This window comes from Ctenocephalides felis, unplaced genomic scaffold, assembly GCF_003426905.1.
Source record: "Ctenocephalides felis isolate EL2017-DRISC unplaced genomic scaffold, ASM342690v1 CF-g0.4_SCAFFOLD_01170, whole genome shotgun sequence".
NCBI classification, from domain to species: Eukaryota; Metazoa; Arthropoda; class Insecta; order Siphonaptera; family Pulicidae; genus Ctenocephalides; species Ctenocephalides felis.
The window spans coordinates 4,382,005-4,399,550 of record NW_020537324.1 but is presented as its reverse complement, the minus strand read 5'-3'; the positions used below and the strand labels follow the sequence as shown (position 1 = coordinate 4,399,550).

The 17,546-nt window shown below is 27.8% G+C and overlaps 2 protein-coding genes across 2 annotated transcripts in view; both read left to right on the top strand.

Annotated features, from left to right (window-relative positions):
* Positions 1–17,546, top strand: part of LOC113368005 (protein windpipe-like) — a 110,785-nt gene that overhangs the window by 38,724 nt on the left and 54,515 nt on the right. The window lies entirely within an intron of this gene.
* On the top strand, positions 1,293–5,279 carry LOC113366050 (probable 26S proteasome non-ATPase regulatory subunit 3). Its single transcript, XM_026607601.1, has 10 exons — positions 1,293–1,367; positions 1,631–1,816; positions 2,761–2,949; positions 3,020–3,187; positions 3,601–3,798; positions 3,866–3,970; positions 4,058–4,237; positions 4,449–4,523; positions 4,603–4,824; positions 5,199–5,279. Exons 1-10 carry the CDS (start codon positions 1,293–1,295, stop codon positions 5,277–5,279), a joined length of 1,479 nt encoding a protein of 492 aa, XP_026463386.1.

Genomic DNA, 17,546 nt, shown 5'->3' with positions numbered 1-17,546 from the left:
ATGTTTGATTATAGTGTATAATATTTTACACTTAAGTAATTCATTTATTACCATAAACCTAAAACAACTGCAATGCTAATATCTTCATTTCCTCTGTAACGACTGATTTTAGAATTAAGTTGATAACTATATTATTTTTTATTATTTAGATGTAAGAAATTAATTAGCAAACTGTTATTTTATTACGTTATTAAAACAACCGTAACTATTCGCAATTTCTCTGAAAATGCGTTAAAATCAACTACTGACATTTAATTATTTTATGCAATGCAATAAAGTTCCTTTTGTTTTGTTTTGCAATAAATTTATTTATTAATAACCCAGCTAGGCTATAAATATATACATGTGAATGTATAATTTACCACATTAAATTTTCCAATAAAATTTATATTATTTGCCAAATAAAATTAGATTTTTGAGAAATTTTCCATCGATCTTACTTGTAGAATATCATAATTATATAAGAATTATTTTTGTCTAACAAAATTTTCTAGGAATTCGTAACTCCAAAAATGACTAATTTTATGAACAAGACAAATATATCAAATGTATCTTTCAGAATATTTATTTTGCGGTTTGGATGTTTCATACAATCATGAATAATATGGATTTGAATTTAATCATAAAAATAAAATTATGATTTGTATTAAAAATGTCAATACCAGAAACCTTATTCCTGTGGCTAAAAAATTGATCAAAAAAATTATTCTTACGTAGATATTTATTAATATTTATATATGTATGTTTGAATTTACTTTTGTAGTTTTTTGAGAGTATTAGTTTTGGATTAAAAACTTATAAAAAATTCGTAGACAAATTTTGAAAAAAATCATATTCAAATATATATGTGTATAACATTGTAATAGTACTTGATTAATTAAATTTTAATAACAAACTTCAGAATTTTAGTTAAACCAAATAATTTTCAATATTTTTAAAAATCAATTAAAACCAAACATTAAATCAAATACATCATCAACTCATTACAAATAATCGTTGTTCTTTTATTTTTGCATATGTATCTAATAGTTTTTTATAATTTTCATCATCCTTACATAGAAATCATAGATTGTTAATTTTCAAATTACTAACATACGATAATAAATAAAAAAAATATTATTTATCAATTATTTATTATTAAACAACATAATCTCGTTCCCATATGCGTGCGCATAACATCTAAATTTTCAAAATGTCAAAATCCAAATAATTCAAAAACAAAAGTCTAGTAACATGTAAATTTTAGAATTCAAATCGCAATATAAGTAAAAACTTATATTGCAATTAATATCATGGGTATGCCTGTGAAAGAAAACCTTTCCAATGATGAAATTATGAAGGAGCCTGTTGTTACTGCGAATAAAAATGTAAGTATTTAAACATTATTTATTTAAATTGTTGAAAATAAACGTCACAGATGTAAAAACAATATGTAATATATATTTGCTAAATAAATTTCATAATAAAATATTAAATTTTCTTGGTTCTATTTGACGCCTTCTAATACTGCAACTACCATCACCTTCAAATGATGAAGACAAAAAGAATGACGTTACGTTGGCACACAAACAGTACAACTACAATCAATTTATTGATTATTTCAACGAATAATTATGTATCTATTTCCCAGGTTTCCACATCTGAAGACATCCAGTCCGTAGTTTTGATGATTCGAGACCATGTCTCGACTATTAATAAAACCGTCCAGGCCGGAGAACAGGGACACATCAACAGGATTTTACGTGGTCTGGTGGCTACCAGGAAGAAGCTGAATCCTAAAGTTTTGGAACTTGCAGCGTATTACATTTACCCCTCGGTAAAACATAATTGATAATGATTTTTAATCTAATCCGCAATTTTTAATTACTATGTTGTCGATTTTTGTAGTAAACATCAAATTAAATAATTTCTAAGTGACTTGCATTTACTGTTAATGTCTAGAAACTAATATCGGTTGAGATTTATGACGAAACAGGTTTTATCATACGCAACTTATAAAATATAGTAATAAATAATAATATAAAACACTGCCATAAAATTTGTCGTCTTGGCGCTTGTAGAGTTTTTTATAGAAGTTAGAAAAAATAGTAGTTCTAAAATATTTTCCTTAATTTTTTAAAATCACCATAAATATTGATGTATTAGATGTTATTAAACGTACATTAGACACAAAATATACTTTTGATTTCTAACCAACAGTTTTACACTTATAATTAGGTAATAACCTTAATCAATTTCTATAAAAACTATTCTGAATACAAGAATATGCAAATAAAATTTCGGATCAATATATGATTCATACCTTTTCTTATTTCATAAATTTATCAAGCAAAATGAATGTTTATATTAACATAAAGATTACTGATTATAAACAGATACAAACTAATAAGATAATAGGTAACTAAACGAAATACCTGCTAAAAAAATTGGATTTTTTTATTTTTTTAAGAAGTACTCAAAGAGTGAAGACGAATTTTTTCTATGTTTTAAACATAGTTTTTTGGTTCGTTTTGATGTTTGTTGGGTATTTGAACTGGAAAATGTGTAATCTGTAAGGTAAAACGATTTTTTTCAAGAAGAGAACATCACATATCTTCGAATCGTAATAAAATAATTGAAAAATGTAAATAAATAGAAAAAAATAAACAAAAAAAGGTTTTAGCTCAGAATTTTAGTAAAAAATTTTTATTTTCCAAGTTGCTTTTAATTTAATATCTGTTTTGTAAAAAAAAGTTTCTGAAGTGATTTTGTTCCCCTTAGAGTGAGATCAAAGACAGGCTGTTGACTATAATAGTGCCCGATCCAAAGCAAAAAGTGGTGCTGAAGCCAACAAAATCTATGACCAGTATCTCAATGCCCATTCCCGAGGTGGACGCCTACTTTCGCCTTTTGATGCTAATAAACGCCATCGACGAAGACAGACTAGAGGACGCCAAACTCTGCGCCAAGGTACCGTAAATAGAACAGTTTTCCATGTGAAAATTCGAGTAATGTGTTTATGTGCATTTGTGCACTTCAGGCCGCCTCCGATGTAATAGCCGAGCAGAACCGACGCAGTCTCGACGGAATAGCGGCCAGGATTTATTTCTATCTGTCCAGAGTCGCTGAACTTCGGGGCGAATTCAGCACCTTGCGGGCGCCTCTGCACTCCAGACTGAGGACTTGCACGCTCCGAAACGATTACGAGGTGATAAAGGATAGATGATAAATGATAAATTAAATTATTACACTTTTTGCAAATGAGTATCCAACTACAATACATACAAACACCCTTAAAGATTGTATTCCTTAAGAGTATCTGATTCAAAATATGCCAGAATCGGAAGTTTCCACCTCATCAATTAGCCAAGTTATCATTTGAATTTATTACAGGGTTTTTTGAAAACTTACTTTTTGTTTTATCTACAAAATATATAATTTTTTGTAAACAATATTTTTACAACAAAAATTGAGTTTGTACTGAATTATCAGCTTACTCATACCATGGATTTAAATTAGAATCTCATTGGAATGATAGAAGAGCAATTATATTGTTATGTTGTTGTTAGTTTTATTTAATATAATTTTTTAGTTAGTTTTAATTATTATGATTTTTTCCAGGGTCAAGCTGTGATTTTGAATTGTTTACTCCGTAATTATTTACACTACAATTTATATGAACAAGCTGACAAGCTCGTCAGCAAAAGCACTTTTCCCGAATCTGCAAGCAACAACGAATGGGCCAGATATTTATTTTATTTGGGCCGAATTAAGGCAGCTAGATTGGAGTACAGCGCTGCACATAAACATCTGGTCCAGGTAAAAAAAATTGATTGACTAAAATTGATTGAAAATTATATAGTATTTATATTGTATATTTTTACAGGCAATGCGTAAAGCACCACAATGCGCTGCTCTTGGGTTTCAATTGATTGCCCAAAAATTGGCTATTGTTGTTGAATTACTCCTAGGCGATATTCCAGAGAAACAAGTAATAATTTACTTTACTAAAAAAAATTTAGAATTCAATAGAAGTATAGTCAATAGCGGTAAATTTAAAATTTTCTATTTTTTTTAGGTTTTTCGCCAACCAGGACTGAGGCGTTCTCTATTCCCTTACCTCCAATTGACAAAGACCGTCCGGATGGGAAATCTTCAGGCTTTCGGCGAAGTTTTGGACCAGTTTTCCAACCAGTTTCAAGCTGATAATACTTGTTCCTTAATTCTACGCTTGCGAAATAATGTCATAAAAACCGCGGTAAGTATATTATTATAATGTAATTTTGTTGTTGATAGCACATATTAAATGATATTAAGAATATTCAATTCAATAATCAGTGTAAAAATATATTGGTTGTTCTCTGATAAAAGTCTTACATATATTATGATAAATAAGTTATGATAATTTTGTGCTTTATGGATAGATAGAAGTTATATAGACTAATTTGTCTATATAAAACATTTTCCAGATCCGATCAATTGGCATGGCATATGCAAGAATCACACCAGCAGATGTTGCAAAAAAGCTTGGACTTGACTCTAAGGTAAGTAAAACTAGCCTTTGGCCCATTTTTGCTTTAATCTATTACAATTACAAACATTTCTAGTTTTTTTTATTTACAGGAAGATGCCGAATTTATGGTTGCCAAGGCGATTCGAGATGGAGTCATTGAGGCGACGATAGATCCTGAATGCGGTTGCATTAAAAGTAAAGAAACTGCTGATATTTATAGAACACGAGAACCCCAGCTTGCTTTTCATGAAAGGATCTCATTCTGTCTCGATTTGCATAATCAAAGTGTGAAAAGCATGAGATTTCCACCTAAGAAACCGGTATCTAATTTGGTAAGTTTAATTACGTTATTTGACTGACTTTTACTGCTTTTCTCAAATTCGGCAGCGCAGCTCTTACATCAGTTTTTGCATCAATCACAATTTCATTTATTTTTAAATCATAACATCTTTATAAACTTTTTACTGCTTCAATATGCAGGTTCTTCAATTACAAATTAGATCAATTTCTCGCATTCCAAAAGGCCAGGTGCAAATAAATTAACGCGTCTCGAAAACGTCTTGCAGATGCAAAAATAATCAAGTGAACTTGATGGTTTATTCTTGCACGAATGTTTTTACACGAATGTAAACATTTTTATTTAAATGAGGTTAAAAATAAATTAAACTGTTTATTATTGTATATCTAAATATATAAATCGTTTCAGACTTTGCCTATTTCAAAAGAACAACAATTCTTAGAAATCGTACAAGAACTGTCTGGAGATCCAGATGAGGACGATTTTTAAGATATTCGTTATTTGTTGTATGTATGTACTCATTTTAATTTAATAAATAAATAAATAAAGCCTCTACAATATCTTCCCTGCAATGAAAAAAATAATTAATAAAAATAATTACAAATTGTATTAAATGTTGCTGACAAATTAAGTACTCTATATCATATAGTTATTTTATAGAGGCTTGTGTAATTTTAAATTATTTAGATTTCTTTAATACTACGAGTGCATTACGTTCTGCATAATATCAATATTATAAAATGCAGTTTTACCACTACTTTACCATGTTAATAACAAAATAGATTACAACAATCGATTACTGAAATGATGTCATATGTTTTGTCCCATTTATATAAATTAACAATCATTGCTCCACATATGCATATGAATGAATGATTTAGCGATATTTATAGAAATAATTCAAATGCATTAACTTCTGCATTTTTCTTGGTAATTCCTCGAGTTTGTCTTGAGGTCTCGGCTCAGGCGCATTTCTTCTTCGTCATTCTGGATAAAAGCACTTATTGTTCTAATTGAAAACAATTATTTAGCTTTGTTTTACAGACAGACGAAGTACAATGCATATTTGACTTATCTGTATTTATTGATTTTATAAACCAACGTCATTGTCGAGTGATTATAAAAAACTATAACAATTAGTATTCTGTGCACAATGTTTATTGGGATTTTGTTGTATGGCTTACCTAAAGCATCGACTCGTTGCTGAGCTCGGAAAACGGACAGAGAACGCAAACCTTGGGTAAAGAAATTAAATTTATAATTTTAATAATCAGTATAAACACAATACAGTTGATGTAAATGAATCAAATTTAAGTTAGCAAGCTTGAAATATTTGTGCTTGGGATATGGGCAAAAATTTACCTAAAACTATATATAATAAATTTATTACATGATTAAATCGATAGTTATTGATTATTTTTTAAAACGCTAAATCTAGAGAGTTTAAAGCGTTAAATTTAACAATTTTGTATAATTTTTAAGTTATTAGACCAATGAAGAATGATATATTGATAGATAGATATTTTATTTATTGATTATGGGCTAGAAAAATATTCTGAGCTCACAAAATAATTTACATAATTATTATTACAATTCATTTTAGAGATAGAATAATTATTCTAACATTATTAGTGAATCCGGCTTAGTATAGAGATAATTTTATCCAACCATTTATTTATAAAATGAGTTAATAATTTTCGTTAATTTTACATTGATGATGAAACAAATCCGAAATGAACATGTAAATGTATTTAATAAAGTTAGAGCCAAAATATGGAATATAGTGTGTTGTTGATTATATATAGGGTGTCCCAGAATTCAACGTCAAACCTCAACCGGATAATAATATTGATCTTAGCTATGATGAAAAATGTTAGAAAAAAATATTTCAAGTAGTTTGATTGAACTTTTAAGGGCAACTCAGAGCTTTGTTAAAATGTGGTCATTTTTTGTTTATTGTGGTTAGTGTTTAATACTTTTGTTCATTTGAGCTTTGGATTTATGATAGTAACCAACATTTCTAAGACCACAGTGAAATAATGACACATTTTTTTTTAATTTAATATGATAGCGTGTAAAGGAAAATAACCTACGATAGCACCTTCTATTATTATAGCATTAAATTTATAGATGATGTCATGTAATAATTTACGACAGCTTTTTTTAAGATGCTTTAGTGGTAAAGGCTTGAGCAGATCACATAACTGTTGATTTGAATGTTGACTTAGCTTAGCCTTGAATCTGGAGCAGAAGTGGTTAATTTTTTCTTCAACAGTTGAAATACTAAGGTCTTGATGTATTAGCAAGTTTGGTACATATTTTGGAGCGTTCACGATTGCCCCAAGTTTTCAAGAATTAAGCCTTTGTGTTAAACTATGAATTTAGAATTTAAAAAACCACAATAACCTAAAGCGCTTAAAAGCTTATAATTTTCAAACTACTAGAGATATTTTTTTCTTCTAATTTGTTCATGATTTAGTTATTATCAATAATATCACCCCGTTTGGGCTTGACTTGAATTCTGGTTTACCCTGCATAATGTGTGAACACATATTAGAGCTCTGGTGTATCTAACAGATTCACTATTTATTATGTTATTTCAAATCACCATGATGTTCATTGGATTATGTGTTGTTCTTTTAGAGAAGATTCAACTCTTCACAATTTAAGTGTTATCGATAGCTTCTATTCTTTCAACATTTTATTGATTGGCAAGATTTTAAGATTCAACATCACCATGGTGCTGTCGATGGTCTCTATTACCTCCGGCTCGAACTGTTTCCCACCCCGGCATATTCCTAAAGCATGCGGTCACATTGACGGCCATGTTGCTCCGCCGAGCCGTCGACTGCGTTTTGTTCCATTTCAGTTCAAACTTTCAACAGGTGATGTGAGTAATTTTAATGCGCTGCTAGTGTTTTTTTTTCAATGTAAGTTTTAATTAATTACATACATATACCACGTAATTAACTAATGTGTTTCTGTGTAAATCATATTGTTGAAGTGTACATTCAAAGGATTATTTGGTAATATTTATTTTATTTACTTGCGAGTTGTGCAGACGCTTTTATGATCTTTGTACATAGAACGGTGTCTGCGCCCACACACGTATACCTGTCATGGCTTATACAATAATGCTCGAACAACGTTACATGTTTTTTATAAAAAAAAATGTTGTGTTTTATTTTATTCTAATATTTTCCGGGGACTTTTGGAGTACACCTTGCTTTTTATCTCGGATATTTAATGACATTTTCTGATAACGTTGTTTGCGCGTGATTGTTGTCGCCGTCGTGAGATAAAATGGAAATATAATATGTATGTTCACATGCAGGCTTTAGAATTATCTGTAAATTTGGTGCTCAAAGATTTTTTAAGCTGAATTGATTTGAATAATACCTGTTGCGAGGTGATAACTAGATACTGGTTGCGTCATTTGGTAGGTGCAAAATTTGAATACAAATTTTGTGCAAATACCAACACGGACGGTCATAGAATTTATTACATTTAGTCTATCATTGATTATATCTATCATTGATTAATCCATTATTCAAAATTTTAATATTTCAATAGAATTTCAATATCTTATCTTTTGAATTCTCATTTGAATCTAAAAATATAGAGATAAAGCTAGATTATTGATGATGATACCGTTCAATGGACTATTGTAAATATGTTTTTCGCTTGATATCAATTAAACCATTCGCGATAATTTGTATTATATATTTTTCCATATAAATTTAATTTGCATTCATGCATGAGTTCATATAAAATATTCTCAAGCTTGCACTTTCTATATCTAAGAGCTTGTTTCTATTTCATCTTAGTTTTATTGATTTCCTGAAGGAAAAGTTTGTTTTCGCCAAATTTGCTAACTTTATGATTCAAGTTGTTCTGAATCGTTTGACACCAAAAATGTGTTAAAGCCAAAATTTGACTTCCATCGACGTTTCTTCAAAAACGGTTGCAATGATTTGAAAAATTGTTATTTAATGGAACTCAATAAGAATTCGTGACCTAATTAACCTATTTATCAATCCATCATTTTATCTGCCTACCAATTCACCTGTTAACCGTTTCTATATGTCGACCAATTTACCTATCAACTTGTTTATCTATCTAACAGTTGTCCTGTCTACCATTTTACATATCTTCCAGTTTACTTATCCACCAGTTTAGATATCTACTAATTTACCTGTCTACCTGTTCATCTCCACGTATTTGTTTAAAAATCTATATATCTGTTTATCTATTTATCTGTCCACTAGTTTACCTGTCCACCAGTTTACCTGTCTACCAATATACCTGTCAACATGTTCATCAGTCTACCAATTTAGCTGTCCACCAATTTAACTGTTCAATGATTTACCAATAAGGATTCGTGTTGATTAATCATTTTGCGAAATGATCGTCCTAGCCGTTTCTTTATAATTAGTAGATAACTGCAAAACTTGTTGCCAAAAAATCTTGAAACGATTTTGAAAATTTGAAGTTTGAAGGATATTACTAGGGAATTGTGCTGATTAGTTTTTGGTAAAGATTGGCCAGGTCATTTCTTCGCAATTAATTATTGAAAGGTATAGTTTCGATGATTTTAATGAAACTTTTTGACGATAGAATTCTTAGTCAGTTCTCAGTGAGTTCTCTCACTTATTAAAATTAAAGTTTGCGATAATGAGCTTTATTTGAAAAGTTGCCAAATCTCTATGGTTCTTGATTAAGTCGATCATTTACTCATATAAAGATGTTAATCCGTTACACCTAGTTTATAAAATATTTTAACTCTAATCTCATTTAATTATAATTCTGTTTTTACCAAATGTTTAGAAGCTCACCCATAACAGAAGATTATCTCAACATTTCAGTTACCTACAATTACGCAATCGAAATTAAAGAAATTCTAGGCTTTTTAATCGTGTCATTATTGTTTCGACATACTTTTTATACTTGTAAAATTATTTTTATGAAATTATTGACAAAATTTCATAAGGTGATAAGATAAGGTATATATAAGATATGTAGTTCACTCGTTCTATTTTTTTACCAGGTGATGCATGAATGAATCCAGTTTTCTGAGAAATTAGATGTCGGTAGTTTGTCATTGTTTGTTTAAAAATTTGTCCTTGGTGTAATTATATATACTTAAGACCCCATAATATAAATATTAGGACTTACATATATACATACACATGTGTATGTATATATATATATATATATATATATATATATATATGATTTAGTAGTTAATTTTGATGTTGAAATATATGAGTGAGTTCTTGAGGGCGATACATCAAACAAAGAAAAGCCAAAGATTTATAAAAGTCGTGGCAGAAATTACATAATTCTACTTACATTTTTGTTCAATAAAACTATCATTTTTCTGTTTACATCATACAAAAAAATTATATAAAAAATGCATAGTGCTGACAAGTTAGTTGTATAAATGTTAGTGCCAATCTCTAGTGCTGTTGTACACTTCTCTATATGTAACTAACCAACGTAATATCCACTGATGATGACATTAAATTGAATGTCGAAACGTTTGGAAATAAAGATTATTTTATAAATCTTTGGCTTTTCTTTGTTTGATGTATCGCCCTCAAGAACTCACTCATATATATATATATATATATATATATATATATATATATATATATATATATATATACCATCTATTAATAAACCAAGTTCATATTTTTGTTGTCCTAATTATTTGGTTTATTTTTACCTGGTGCAAATGCGCTTCGTTCTACAAACACGATTTCAAAAATATCGAATTTATACAGAAAAGGCTGAATTTGTATAGATGTCTGTTATAAAGGCTTTTTTGTTTCTATTTATAAGAGTACAATTTTGATTCTTTTTCCCAACGATGAATTCCAGACATTTATTCAAATCTAATTGTAGCTCTCAATATCAGCAAATACAATTATTAGCAATCTTTAATAAAAAGTGCATACATTTTGTTCTTGAGCAAATAAAATTCAGAAATAAACAATGGAGTACTCGACACGAGTGCCTCTTGATTGAAATGAATAATACATATCACGAATTTAAAAATAATATCAAACAAAAGAAATTTAATAAAGAAAAACGTCAATTGAGGCATAGAAAATTGATTATTTTATCAATTGATTGATTTCCAATATGAATCACGTTTCTTAAAGGCGTGAGTTTTTTTATCTCAATTTGTAATGCTAAGAAAATCAAAAATTGATAAAAATATGCAGCTGTTTGTTTAGTTAATCAATGCAGTCTGATATTGAGATTGATTCAAATAATATATGAAGGAAATCGATAAAAAATAAACAAATTCGATTGAACTTGCATTCACAATGGATTTTATCAAAATATGGAGTAATAAAGTACATATCAATTTTACTACCTATTAATTTATATAATTTATGAAAACTTCGAGTCGATATGTCTAGATAAAGTAAATTTATATTTTAGTCAATCCTTGTGCATTTTGATTGTAGAAATTGTTCTATAAATAGTGCACAATATTTATTTTAATGGGTAATAAAAGTACTAATCTAATTAAATATTGCATATTGAAATATTCAATCAATATAAATGTGATATTTGACTTTTATAAAATAAATTGGAAAATTTATTAAACTCTATATTTTTGTTAGATTTATAAAAGTACATCATCGCAATTATTATTATTTAAAATGCAAATATATACTCAAGAATTTTTTTAATCAAAACGAAAAATAAACTATATAAAAGGTAAATCAATATTTGTAAGGAGCAAAAACAGCAACAAATAAATAACTTCTTTATATTGTAGTACAAACAAACATGCTTAAGTATGTAAATATTTATACGGCATAATAATTTAATTAAATAATATTTATTGTGATTGCAATTTCAATATTTATAAATTGTATTATATTTAAATAATTTAATAACTACTGTAATTGCATATCGATTTTCAAAACATAAATTGAGATAAACTTGATACTAAAAAGCTTCTGATCGGTTGGGTAAAAGTTAAGGGCAAAAATGGTTGTGGCTTTGTGTGTGATAATTTTTTTATATATATATATATATATATATATATATATATAATATGTAAAATTAAATGAACTCATGTTCACCCCATGTGGAATTCAGATTTTCGCAATAATAAGCATTTGCATTATGACATATAATGATATGTGAAGAGATCGGGACAAACGGGCTTGGCATATAATCTTTAAGGCGGATCTATTCAGAGACTCTTCTTCTTAATATTTATATCTCTATACATGTATATATAACATATATATATATATATATATATATTGTATTTCTACTATATTTGTATCTTTTGCTTATTTTAAAGAATCACTAAATAAGTACGTGAGCTTGCAAGTTTGTATGAAAGAATTGCTGTGTATGTATATGAGCTTTTGTACGGCCAATAATAATATCAATAAATATAGAGTCTTATTATTTTATTTTAAAAATGTGTTTCAAATAAGTGAACCAATGCTACAAAACTTTTTTAAAATGTAACATAATAATCTGATTATTTCAATAGTTGATTCAACAAAAGCATTATTAAAATTCGTTGCAAATTAAAATTCTTTACGCGGTTTGGAACAACATTGACTCTACCTAAATAATTTATTTCCGCATGTATTTTTTTTAATTCATAAAAGGATTCTTTGAATTTAACTGATTATATAAATCGATATAAATAAAATTTGGAATTATATTTAATACATATAATTGTTCGGCTATTGCTATACCAATTGGTAATTGGTAAATGATGTGTCAATGCTTTATTTTATAATATATGTAAAAGATCTTGACATCATCTAAATAATTTACTTCCGCATGTATAATTAACATCATCTCTCTCTTAATAGGTCTCTATAATATAATTGATATTAATTGACTTCTTTAATACTACTAAAAAAAAAATTCTAGTTAATTGAATATTAGACTAAAATGCAAGTTCTTGATTAATTATAACCATCACTAGGAAATGTATGACGATTTTGATTTTAAAAAAACTGCTAGAATGTTCTGTATTAATATATGTAAAAAATTCGCTACATTAGCTTAATATGTAAATAGATTTATTCAAGTTAATTCAATTTTGCATATCATTAATGACAATATTGCAACGCAGACATCGGAAACCTAAGAGAAAAACAAGGTACAAAGGTAGATTTTGTTGAAATTCAATACTTTTAATAATAGAAATATAATATAATATAATACACACATATATATATATATATATATATATATATATATATATATATATATTAAAGTTATTAAATATCTTCTATAATCCATTTTATTTTTCAATCTTTAAACAATTTCACGTGAATTAGTCAATATCTTTATAAAATCAAATGGTTTGTTGCAGTGTTGCTTGAATTTGTAATTGCTTTTATTATAAAAAATGTGATTTACTTTTGTATTCATGAATTTTTTTTATTGAGAAACATTCGTATGACTTCTGTTTTCTCTGGAATATTTTTTTCTATCATTAAATTTCAATATTTCTATTAAAAATGAATACTAAATGTAATGAAATTAAATGTGTTGTCATTCTATTTATATTTGTAGAAAACGTTAATCAGTATTTTATATCGTATTCTCCTCCAGAATCATTTATTGTCTAATAAAAAAATTCGTAATATTACTCAATAAGGAATAATCAGTTGTATTAAATGATATTTTGTAAAGTAATATTGGTTCAGCTTCATTTTATTTAATTAAATTTGTTAGAATTTGTCTTCAAATAAATTCAGATATTGAATCTTCTGAAATTGTACCTAAGCAGATATCTTTCATTGATGTTTCTATTTTATTAGGAAACAATGTTTTATTTATTAGTACTTCAAACAGAGATATCAAGCAGTAGTAAATTTACAATATAGAGAAAAATACAAGGGTATGAAAAGTTTTTAACTTATAGATTTTTTTCCTATTTTTTAACTTTCTTTAGAGTAAGTTATAGTAATCGTTTAAAAATGGAAAATATTTTTTTTGCATATCTCTAAGTTTCTGAGGTTTCTGAACATTTTGACATAGCATAGAAAAGATGAATGGAAGTGTATGTATGTGAGAAATGGAATGGAAGTGTATATATGTATAGATAAACTTTTTGTGCACGTTTTCGCGAGCACGTATTAACCGATTTGATTGATTCAAAAGGCAATCGTTTCCTATTGATGGGGAGACGTGTTGATTAGTTTTTTGCAAAGACAGTTCTAGCCGTTTTGGAGATACGGTGCAAAAGGCGCAAAAAATATCAGTTATTAAGAGAACGGATCATCTAATTAAAAAATCTGATGAGTTTTTGGGAAATGATGAGTTTTTGGGAAAGTTTTATTTTTTTGCGAAACAACTTTTTAAAAACAACTTTCTAGACCATTCCAAATGAAAAAATATCATCATCATCAGAAACAATTTGATAAAAAATAATATGTAGAAAGAACAACCAACCAACAACCAAAAGCATAATCGCAACAGCTCCTAGGAGTCCCCAAATTTTGATTCAGAAACAAATTAGAAAAGAATCAAACTGTGTATGAAAGCAAATACATTTTTGTCCATTACTGTTATCTTTTATATTTTTTTTCTATTGAGAAACTATGGTTTAGCATCTCGGTTTCTTTGTGAGGCAGATGACGGTATGACGGCATGTTTGTTTGTGTTGAGTGTTGTGTGTTCCGTGCATTGCTCATGGCCTTCGCTCTCGGCCACGAGTTTAAACGGCATCCAAATGAAATCCACATATTTGGAAGTATACATACATAAATGTATTTATTTCGGGTTACATTCAACTCTTCTGCTTGTTCATCATCAAGGAAACCGACACGATATAATAAAATCAGTTCTTAATCCACCATTTAACTTTTTTACTGGTTTATCATCTAAAGGTCAGGGAACTGGAGTAAATTACCCGAAATGGGGTAAAAATGGGATTTTAGGGGGTAAGAAAATTTTACTAAAAAGTATGCATTTTAATTGATATTATTGTATTTGCTGCGTAGTTGACCGCATGGGGGTAATTTCTCTTTGTCATGGGGCTAGTATCAACCTAGGCAAAAAAAATTGGGTATTGATTAAAAAAGTTTCCTGAACGCTGATCTAGAGCTACTGGTGATGCTTAGGAATTTTTTTAAAATCAGTCAGACGTCAATCTCTCCAATTCAAATTAATAGTTTAATAGCTAATACAAACTTTTAATAATATTTATATAACACATTAGTTACCACGAAGATATAAAAAAAATTATCACATGGGCCATGGCAACTTTATTAGATAATTTGTTTAAAAGTGCATCAAGGCGCCTAACGTATCAAAGAAATTTTTTTTTGCCAAAATTCCTCTATTTTTATGTCACACATATATGATTAACTTGTTAAGTAATGTACATTTTTAAGATTTTTTATTTGTTGATATCTTAGTTCTAAGTATGGTATTATAAGATATTTCAAGTTACATTCTTCACTTATTTATTCATAGTCTCAAGGCAACCGTTTTGTTTTCTCCGAAATTTTGGGAAATTTCCGATTACTCACATAGAATCTCTCAATTTCACATTTATATTTTTAATCTACATCTTTCAAAGTTCGCATAGTCAAAATATATAAATTTGGAAGTTATTTCGGGTTACATAGAAAATTCTTAAAGATATTTGTCATTTAGGATAATCTGTGATTTTCTGAGAAATCTTGGGAAATTTTCAATTTGTAGATTAATTATTCTACTCATATTAATATGAGAAAAATAGCATACAAATTTAAGTAAAAATATGGAAAAATGATAAATAATGATGATAAAATTTATAACTAAATAAAGAGTACAGTTTCTATGAAAAATTTAATATTTTCTTACAATTTTTGTATATGTGTTGTTAAATGTAATCTTTGAAGTATACAATAATTAACTAATTTGAAGTCATACGTTCAGGGGTAATTTTATTAACTTCCCTTAACTTTTGTTTTCATAAAAAAATCCTGTAGTTTTTTCGACGTTTTCGATTTATTATATTTACCTTTGGAATTCGCCTCTGGTAATTACATTTATATATTATATTTTTTTCTTATGCTGGCCAGGAAATTAATGTAATATGTTTTAACTGTAAATCAATATCTGCTTTAATATTTTTAAACTGCAAAATAATATTAGGAATTATTATCAGAAAACAAAGCGAAAATTCGTAAAATGAGAACTAATCATTGCAATATGATTTCAATAATTCTCTGTTTTGTATAAAAGACTTTTGAACGATTAAGAACAAGGTTAACCTTTTGTCTTGTTATTATTTTATTATTTTTCATTAGTCATTATGAAATGACACAAAGGATGATACCTTCAAAAGTACATAAAATTGAAAAAAAATCACATTTTATATCAAGATACAACTTCTTCTCGAATAAATGCCGACGGCTATTCTCGCCCACAATGATTCTTCACTAAATTAAATATGTCATTTAGTTCTTGGTAAATTGTTTTCATTTCATAATTCAGGATATTGTTTAAATTATTGTTTCAAATCATAATTAGGCCACTAATTTGTAGCATGAGAGGATATTGCCTGGAAACATTTAGGTAATATTAAATTGTATTAATACAAATTTTGTTTTAAAATTCTACCTTTGGTTTTGTCTGAATTGATGTGTATGAATTTATAACATTCCGGATTTTTAAACCAACTAATTATATATAAGTTTTTATTTTTTATATATGTCTTTTCTAATTAAATTTAAAGTTTCTATCCAGTTCTGATCTGCACATTAAAGTAAAGTGCAGAAAGAATTTTTCGAGAATTTTAAAAAAAAAAAAATTATTTACGACCTGTACAGGTAGTTTCGAACATCCATCTTCTTCCTGAACAAACGAAACCAAAGATGCTAAATACAAGTAGGGCTGAGAGAACTTAATCTTTTAAATTTCGATATAAAGGAATATTAGTAAATATATGATTAATTCATTTTATGAATTAGATATTTATTTGCAAATATTTTGTTTATTTTAAACAAATTTAAATCTTGTTCAAAAGTCTTCAGTTTTGTTTGTACTTCTTACGAACCTTTATATTTTATATGAGAAGATCAAGATTTTTCAACTTGGATTTTTTATTTAAAAGTGTTTCTACATTTTGGGGATTTTGTTCGTGTCGTTTTCCAGGAAATGTTATTATGTAATTTTTTTTTACATTTGTACACTTTTTAATTAAAAATTTAAAGATCCTTGAAATCACAAGAAACATAATTAATAGAAATTTTATGTACCTATGTACCTGAAGCATGACATCTAAAATACAGATTCTATCTTATAGAGAGGACAACCATCGGGTTGCCTTCTAATAAATCAGTAGAAAATTACAGTACACAGCTAATATTGCCCTGAGATTACTTGTAATCTATTATATAAATACTTACTCGTTCTTCCTTTTCACACCTCTATCTCCAAATACCTGTACCTCACAGGCACAAATTCACCACAAATGTACTTTTATGTCCATGAATGAATTCATACTGGCAAAAGCGTATCGCCTCCTTCAAAATCTTCTTCTGAACCATAAGAAGAATTCTTCCAAGTAAAAAATTCTCAGTTTTTTTTGTTTCGAGAACAAACATTTGAGAACCTTTGATGGTTTTATTCTATTTCTGAAGGGCATGTACGTGTGTGTGGTAAAAGGATAAAACAGTCGGAACGATCTTTAAAGTTTTGCTGGTGACTTTTCTAAGAATTATCGTCAGTGGGACATATACTGGAAATGCTTATAAAGGA

Bases quoted from the DNA above. Each gene is read 5' to 3' on its own strand.
- LOC113366050 (XM_026607601.1), top strand. From the start codon at position 1,293: ATGGGTATGCCTGTGAAAGAAAACCTTTCCAATGATGAAATTATGAAG. The intron at 2,950-3,019 runs GTACCGTAAATA...TGTGCACTTCAG, and splicing joins ACGCCAAACTCTGCGCCAAG to GCCGCCTCCGATGTAATAGC. The intron at 4,825-5,198 runs GTAAGTTTAATT...AAATCGTTTCAG, and splicing joins AGAAACCGGTATCTAATTTG to ACTTTGCCTATTTCAAAAGA.